The sequence below is a fragment of the Sinocyclocheilus rhinocerous genome, unplaced genomic scaffold, assembly GCF_001515625.1.
Source record: "Sinocyclocheilus rhinocerous isolate Xijiao unplaced genomic scaffold, SAMN03320098_v1.1 scaffold55, whole genome shotgun sequence".
Taxonomy (NCBI): domain Eukaryota; kingdom Metazoa; phylum Chordata; class Actinopteri; order Cypriniformes; family Cyprinidae; genus Sinocyclocheilus; species Sinocyclocheilus rhinocerous.
In genome coordinates, this window is record NW_015647461.1 from 604,124 (window position 1) to 612,811 (window position 8,688).

Below are 8,688 nucleotides of genomic sequence, written 5' to 3' on the forward strand. Positions count from 1 at the left end.
GGAAGGCCTTCGGGATACGGAAGAAAGAAAAGGACACTGACTCTACGTAAGTTTCACTAATTTATATACCAGAATTCAAAACCTATAAAGCTTGCTGTATGAATTTGATATGAAAATTTCTAATGATCAAAACCTTGCTGAAAACCCTGTTTTACACAGTCTTATGCCTTCTGATGTCTGATTGGTAGTTTATACTTTTTAGCAAGTAAAATCGTCCCCCTTCAGGTAATAGTAATTGTGTATTTTTGCCTTATTTCTTACCGATTTTTATAAAGCAAAAGAAGTAAGAATAACTTATATATTGTTAGGGATATTTAAAGAAGAACACCTAGGTTTACTTGATTATCAATACATCTTTTTTTGTCCTCCACAATAAAAATACAGATATTTTAAATATAATCTTTCTAAGACCTATAATTTGGAGATATAGAGTAACAACTGATATGTATATGCAATTTATGCCAGTATTATTATTATAGATTTAATTGACATTATAAGTTGTAAGAATTATAGCTTACTTTATGGCCATATAAATATCAGTAACTGCACTAAATGACATATTTTGCTTAATGTGGGCCTCTGAATAAAATTTTGTCTAAAGGTTCAATAAACTTTTCCATTCCAAAAAATTTGATTTGTTTGACTATTGTCTCATATGTCAGACCTTACAGGATTAATGCACTTATTATAATAGTAGTGCTTCCTAAGGCAGGCTGATGGAGTTCTCTCACAAACCCATCAACATAATGGAGCATTTGCTGCTTGCACGCTATGAATCCCTGTCTCCTGCTTCAGGGTGCTATAGATGATGCCTGTTTTGAGAGCATGTGTCTGTTTGGGGCCCAACACACAGGTGTTTCTGTGCCTCAGAGCGAAGCCTGGCTAATTGCTTCTGTGCTTGAGTTGATAAAAAAAGAGAGGCTTGCATGTTAAGTGGGTATTAAAGACCTCTCTGTCTCTCTCTGTCTCTTTCTTTTGTTTTCCCTGTTTTAGGGGGTCACCAGACAGAGATGGTGGAGTAAGTGCCTCTTAACTTACAGCATCGTTTCAAGAGCCATATTTACTATTTTGGAATTTGAATTGATGTTTGTTTTAATTAGGGCTGCCAAAGTTGATCATTAACAAATGCAATTAATCAAATGTTTAACATTGTTAATGTGTGTATTCAATTCACTCCCTTCTTTGTGATTTCTGAGAAATTATTTATTGAAATATTCTGAGCTAATTGGACCCAATTAGTTATTTTGACAAGTGCATTAAAGGGATAGTTCACCCAAAAATGAAAATTCTGTCATTAATTGCTCACCCTCTTGTGATTCCAAACCCACAAGACAGAATTTTCATTTTTGGGTGAACTATCCCTTTAAAGCTTATTATATATATATATATAAATTAAAAAAAATCTTTATTCTTATTTTATGAAAAAAGTTTGTATTGATATTTTTGAACTCAGCGTCATGAAATTAGGTCATGTTTAGGCCTGTTTTGCAAATCCGTACAATATTTTTTTATGCAGGGATTTGTAATAAGTGTTAATGTAAAAAAAATTTCATGTGAAGCCTAATTGGAAATATAAATAGTCTGACATGGTGAAAAAGTGTAATAATTCAAATTATGTCTTTATTTTCTGTATGATGGATGTCCATGGCACAGGAGCCCCAAGAGACTGAATTGGTACTGAAAACATAGAGACAGCATAGTTCTATAGCTTGAAGTCTAACGCTAGAACTGAATACTCACTAAACACCTGTAGATTCCCCCAGCGGCACCGCTAAATAGGCCAAACTAATCTAATCTAGAAATCAGTGAATCTGAGTGATGTTACTAAAGTTGTGTTTTGATTTGCTCAGCCACAGAAAAAGACCAACGGGGCTCCAAATGGCTTCTACGGGGAGATTGATTGGGACAGATATGTAAGTCCATCTTTTTTAATAGCCTGATGATACTCCGCAAAGCATTGCAGTTCAAGCCTACTACATTAATGTCTATTTAATTTAAACTATCAAAAAATACCACTGCATCTGTAATAAAGACTGACTTCAGTTCTTTTCTTTTGCAGAACTCGCCTGAGGTAGATGAAGAAGGATATAGCATCAGGCCAGATGAGGAAGAGGAAGATATCCTTTAATTTTGCCATAAATTAGTGTTATTACATTTTTTAATCTTTTTTTTTTTTTTTTTTAACGATAAGATTTTTTTGTGAATGAAAACAAAGCTGTGAGGTATAGACATACAGTCTGTTCAGTGCTTTTTTAATGTTTTAGCTTTTTTCACCTACTGCAGCTTTTCTAACTTTACCTAACTTTTTTCTTCTTACATTAAGTTCTATAAAATTCAGTTTGCGTTGTAATCATGGCAATTTACAACTGGTCCCTTAACATCTCTCCACCAGCCCCTAAAGAAAAGTCTCACTTTTTCTCCTCTAGTGAGTCTGAAGAAGAGGAGGACCACCGCAAAAAGTTTAAGATTAAAATCAGACCGCTGCCAGCAGAAGCTAACATTACAGCTCCCTCGGTAGATGAATTAAAAGCCTCCATAGGCAACATAGCTCTGTCTCCCTCGCCTCTGGTGAGTCCAGCCAGTGTTACCCATGCATCCCAAGCTTATGATACTGTTTCCTGTCACTTTTCCTACTTTAATATCACTTGGCAATTGTCTCTGTTATGTTTTGTGTTAAAGGTTTTGTATTTTGTACTTATTTTGACTTCCCTTATGAAAAGATACTGTGAAAGTACCTTGGTAAAGTGAGGCTTGTACATTAAATGTAGATATATAGTATTCCACTGTATAGTAGTCCATACAGTGAATGTATACTTTAATTCTTTTGCTGTCATATTGTTGTGAATAAGCCTATTGGGTAAAGCTCACACCTGCCTTTTCTGATTCATATTGACTGTAACTCTCAGCACATGTTTGAGAGCCAGTTTGAGAGCGCTTTGTGTTTTTGTCAGTAAGGAGAGGAAACATACTGTTGCACTGTTGCAGATTTTATTTGCACTGTATAAGGAAGCTCATGAAATGGAGGAAGTGCTTTAGGTTCTTTATTAACCTTGTCAGCTCACTTTTATAGTCACATGATGGCAAAAGCCACAATCCAGACTTGGCTTACAGTACAAATGGCTTGTTTTTTGTGAAGTGTTGCTTGTAGTGTGTGGTTAATATGAGGCTATCACACTGTGGAGGCTGTTTCTAGAGAGAGCAGCGTGAGCAATTCAGATGGAGCTGCTTGCCATTTTAATAGTCCAAAAACGCCTGCCATTTCACTAAAAACATTTTTGAATTTCAGCAGTCTACATAGCTGCATCCTGTTAATTAAAGCTCTTTTTATGAGCTTTAAATGAATTTTTAGGATGTACCTTGAACAAGAAAGTCTATGTTTGTGTGCCTTATACAGTATATGCAGCATTTAGGAGATGAAATGTCTGTGTGGGCAGCACATCTATTCATTCTCCACTGGCTCAAAACAGACTCCTTAAACAAAACAATATTAAAATTAAATTAAAATTTTCTTTTATTCAACAAGGAAGCATTACATTTGGCCACAAGTGGCAGTAAAGTCATTTACAATATTACAAAAGATTTCGATTTCAAAATAAATGCTGTTGTTTTGAAATTTCTATTCGTCAAGGAATCCACAAAATTCACAAAAAATATTATGCAGCACAACTGCTTTCAACATGGCTAAGATATGAAATGCTTCTTGAGCACCAAATCTGCATGAGAAAGATTTCTGAAGGATCATGTGATGCTGAAGATGAGGAGCGTCTACTGAAAAATTCAGGTGTGCCATCACAAGAATAAACTACTTTTATTAATTCAAAATATATTAAAATAGAAAACAGCTATTTAATTTGCAATAATATGTCACAGTTTAACTGTATTTCACTGTCAATAAATACAGATGACAGAGGATACAGCCTTTGCTGATAACATTTTCCCAAGCATCCATCAGATTTTACTATATAATTTAAATTTTTGTTAACTCACAACAGAGAATATCCTGAGAACATCTGGTTCATATGGTGTTTGCGGTTAAAAAAGATTTCAGAAAGATTATCTGTACTTTAGTACTGACTTTTAAAAACTTTTTGCCAGTGAAGTCATCTAAAGTTCATCTGACGGAGGTCATTCAGATGAGAAATGGCATAGATGAGTCTTATCTGACTCACTGTTGTTATCTGAAGTCAGAGTGAGTAGGAGTTTCAGGTGGAGCCTCGCACTGAAGTGTCACTCTGTTCTCTCAATAATTCAGCTTGGAAACTAGGCACAATGGCTCCACTGCATGGTGCGGCAGGCCTATAGAATGAGCACAGGCATACAGGCCAGAGCCTGTCACATGATGAACTTGCACACTAAATTATTCATGCATGCAGATACATGTAATTCCGTCAATGTGCTTTCAATCAATCTTACTCTGATCTACAACTCAGGACCACGTGCTGAGGTGTTTCTTGTTCTGCCTTGTTCCTAAAATTAATTGGCACTCAGATTGGTCTTTAGCTGTCACAAAGTAATTATCTTTTCTGGGGTTTTCATTAGCTCTTATTCCCAAAGTTAAATTTGAATCTGCACATTTATGAATTGCTCTCACAGTATGCTCAATGAATGCTAAACTACTTTGAACTTTGAGCAGATATACTCCTAAAACAGTGCTGTTTATTTAGCTATAGCTAGCTTTATGAACACTGAATGTGTAGTATAAAATAGTTCCTAGTCCTGGCTTCTTAAATCCATGATAAAGTGACAGTTATGATCTGATGTTCCCATAGTGGATCGTTATTCAATTTATTTTTTATATAGCAGTGTTGTGTTATGTCAGGAACTATATCTTTGAGCAGAAGGAAGTCACTAATGGGACTGAACAGGATGCTCAAGCAAATAGAGCTTTGAAAGCACCACAAAGATAAAGTTGTTTAGTTTCCGTGCAGTAAAATTATCGTTATGATAAGCATCTAGTACACTACTGTTTAAAGTTTGGGTTAAATGTTTTCAGTTGTGCTTCTTTATATTTTTATAGAAAGCATACATTTTTTCAGCATTCCTTGAATACAAAATAAAAAAAGAGCATTTATTTGAAATAAATATTCTGTAAAAATATAATTCTTTACTTTTGATCAATTTAGTGCATCCTTGCTAAATAAAAGTATTAATTCCTTTCAAATAAATGGACAGTACTGCATATTCAGGAAATGTAAATAAATAAATAAAAATGCTTTTTAATGCATATTTTGCATAAAAATTGTACTTATGTTATATCCCAAAATTTGCATAAAATATGTGTAACTAATAGTTAATTTTTTAGGGAATTCATCCAAATGTCTTATTTGTACTTTCTTTGTATTTTAACGTTGGAAAAATGGCATGCTTTAAGCAGTCTTATTATGACTGAAATCCACTTTGTCCAGTATACTGGAAAGCCTGGCATTCCTTCCTCATGAATTAAACATTAGTCACATGCCCATCCTGTGCCATGGCAACCTGTGCGTATGTGTGTAACGATGGTGTTGGATTAGCCATGAATACGCATCAGAAGAAAGTGTGAGCAAAGCTCTACAATAGAGATCGTGCTCTCGTTGTATAAGAGTAGAGAGATAATTAATTCAGAAGAGATATTGCATCCAGCCAGCCATCCAGAACACTGGGAGAGATAACAGTGGAGTTATAGTCGCGCGAAAACAGAGCACAAAGGCATGGGGGTTTTTATATAGCACACCTCTCGGCCAGGTGCTGGGTTCCAGCTGGTGTTCATGTTTTATTGATAAGGTTTGCTTCTTTATTAAGCCTCTTGAATATGGGCAGTCATCCAACAAGAGTTAATAAAGCTACACATGGGAAACACTGTGTGCTCAGAACTTGTTTGATCATTGGACAGTCTTAATTCCAAGCTGTGCGACAGAATGTAGATACGTAGCAAGCTGGAGGGATTTTTAAAAGAAAGAGCTGACCCAAACGAACAAAAATTTGTAATTTGCTCAGCCTAATCTTGTTCCACACCCTCTATTTAAATCCATGGGAATAAATATTTTAGAATGTCCAACTTTTTTATATAATTATAGAGTGAGCTCAAAAACTATTTAAAAACACCATAAACCCATAAGGCTTGTATGCTACATTATACGTTTTCTCAAGCATTTTGTATGAAGGGAAACAATAAAAGAGCCGCTAATTAAAACATTTCTCCCTTTGCAGTAGCTTTTAAGTGTCATTCAGTTCAAATATGGTGCATTGTTATGCACCACTTTTATGCACCACTCTGTACTTCCATTCAAAAGTTTGGGGTCAGTATTTTATGTATTTGCTTAGGAAAAAAATTAATACTTTTACTCAACAAGAATTCATTAAATTGATCAGAAGAGACAGTGAAGGCATTTATAATGTTACAAAAGATTTATATTTCAAATAAATGCTGTTCTTTTAAATTTTCTATTCATCAAAGAATTCAGAAAAATGTTTTGCGATTGCAACAAAAATATTAAGCAGCAAAACTATTTTCAGCATTGATAACAATAAGAAATGTTTTTTGAGCACAAAATCAGCATTATTAGTTTTATTAAGGATCATGTGACATTGAAGACTGGAGTAATAGCTGCTGAAAATTCTGCTTTGTAATCTCCGGACTAAATTACAGCTTACAATATATTAAAATAGAAAATAGTTATTTTAAATTGTAATAATATTTCACAATATTGCTGTATTTTTATATTGTTATAATATTACTGTATATTTGATTAAATAAATGTCTTAGTGAGCATAAGAGACATCTTTCAAAAACATTAAATAATTCTTAGAGACCCAAAACTTTTTAGTGTATATCATTCTATGTGCTCAACAGAAACACAAAAATCATATGGGTTTGGAACAACATATCAAAATTTAATTTTGGGGGTGAAATATTCCTTGAATGTGTTAAATGAGCATGTGGTTTTTGTTTTTGATTTTTTTTTTAGCAGCGTTCATTTAAATTACAAGTAAAGACGTTCATTCAGGTCACTCACTGAGATCTTGATCTGTTGCCACATTTCACTAATCTGCTTATTAGCTGAGATGTGTGCTGGAGGCGATATCAGTGGCTGACACCAAAAAAGTGACAAAATGGATTTGCACAGTGTTGCATCATACTGTGATCTGTGTGTAGACATTTCTGCCGTGTCATTCCTCGCAAATCCCTCTGTAATGTGTTTGTGCATGCTTACCAGCACTATACTAATGTAGATCATGCTCCCTCTTCTGTCTCTCGACCTGTCTGTCTGTTTCTATCTACTGGCTGATATAGAGGAATAGTCCGGTAAGCTGTTTATACTTTGTCTTACACTTTTGGAGTGACATCTTCTTAAGTTTCTCATTTGGCATGGTGTAGGTTGCATGCGCTGTGATTAATAAGCCATTAAGAAATGATCTTAGGTCAGTTTGGGTTTTTAGGGGTGAACTGCTGAAACAGACAATAGACTCTAGTATGGAGCCATTTTAGTCTCAATAATAATTCACGCAAAAGACATGATGCACACATGCGTAAACCAAATTTAAAATAATTCAATGTTAAAAAATAAAACAATACACCTTAACTAGGCTAGTTAACTGAAATGATCAACTGCACATACCTCTGCTGAATTGTGACTTGAACTGTGGTCTCGCACTGATGATGCAACATCCAGGTAGGCACACCCAGGGAACACGCCTCATAGGCCCACAGCATGTTATGATTGGTCGATTGACAGGGTCAAATCTGATTGGCTAAAGAGTATGAGTGACCCATGTGGAAGGAGTTTGCTGCCAGGAAAGTCTCAAAAATATGATTTGCACATTCACAGTCCATGATGAAAATTTTAAACATTCAAAACTTTTTGTGCACAGTTGTACATCTGTGAATTGTGTTTTGCGTTTGTGAAACATAATTTATGAATATTATATATATTTATTTTGTGCACGTAAATTGGTTTTTGTGAATATTTGTTTTCATACACATTAATTGAATTCATGCATGTGAATTTGGTTACGCATGTGTCTATCATGTCTTTTGCGTGAATTATTATTGAGACTAAAATGGCTCCATACTATAGAGATGTGTATAGGGACTATACTGTTTACTGTTTATGCATGGACAGGATACAAAATAAGCTTAGAGTTTCACAGCGAGACTGAGAATTGATTAAAGGGGTCATATGTTACAAGCTGTTCGTGAATAGATAAGATCCCTAAAGTTGCAAAGAGATATTCTTTATAAAAGTTAAGACTCGTCCACGCCCTCCTAAAACGCCTCGTTTAAACACGCCCCCACAAGTCTACGTCACGATGTGGGAAGATTTGCATAACACCGCCCAAATGTTCACGCAAAGAAAGAAGGCATAACTTTGATTCTCGCTGTAGTATTGTTGCCGCCGCCATATCGTGGAGACGCTGTGTGTTTCGTTGCGAAAGCGAAAATACTTTGTTTGGCCTTCCAAAAGAGGACACAACTGGAAATCAGTGGTTAAGTTGTATTTACAACACTGTTCCAGAACAGACAGTTCAAACCAAATATTCAGATGTGTGCAACACATTTTACTGAGGACGAGGACTGTTTCCTGGGAGAGTAGCCTACTATGCCGGTGTTCCAGTGAATTCAGTTCCCCTGTTTCCCCTTCGGCGCATGCTGACCCTATACAGTCTATAATGCTAACAAATGATGCTGACTCACAGCCTGTAAGTACG

The 8,688-nt window shown here is 35.2% G+C and overlaps 1 protein-coding gene across 17 annotated transcripts in view; it reads left to right on the forward strand.

The window, feature by feature from the left end:
* The window catches only part of LOC107709192 (SH3GL interacting endocytic adaptor 1), a 96,675-nt gene that overhangs the window by 51,570 nt on the left and 36,417 nt on the right, over positions 1-8,688 (forward strand). For 15 of the 17 annotated variants that reach the window (XM_016513610.1, XM_016513609.1, XM_016513617.1 and 12 more), the window contains 6 exons: positions 994-1,018; positions 1,654-1,674; positions 1,851-1,913; positions 2,060-2,117; positions 2,390-2,568; positions 7,274-7,285. In XM_016513610.1, the coding sequence (XP_016369096.1) occupies positions 994-1,018; positions 1,654-1,674; positions 1,851-1,913; positions 2,060-2,117; positions 2,390-2,568; positions 7,274-7,285 (358 nt within the window). The remainder of the gene's footprint in view (positions 1-993; positions 1,019-1,653; positions 1,675-1,850; positions 1,914-2,059; positions 2,118-2,389; positions 2,569-7,273; positions 7,286-8,688) is intronic. The other 2 variants (XM_016513612.1, XM_016513613.1) reach the window with 2 other exon arrangements.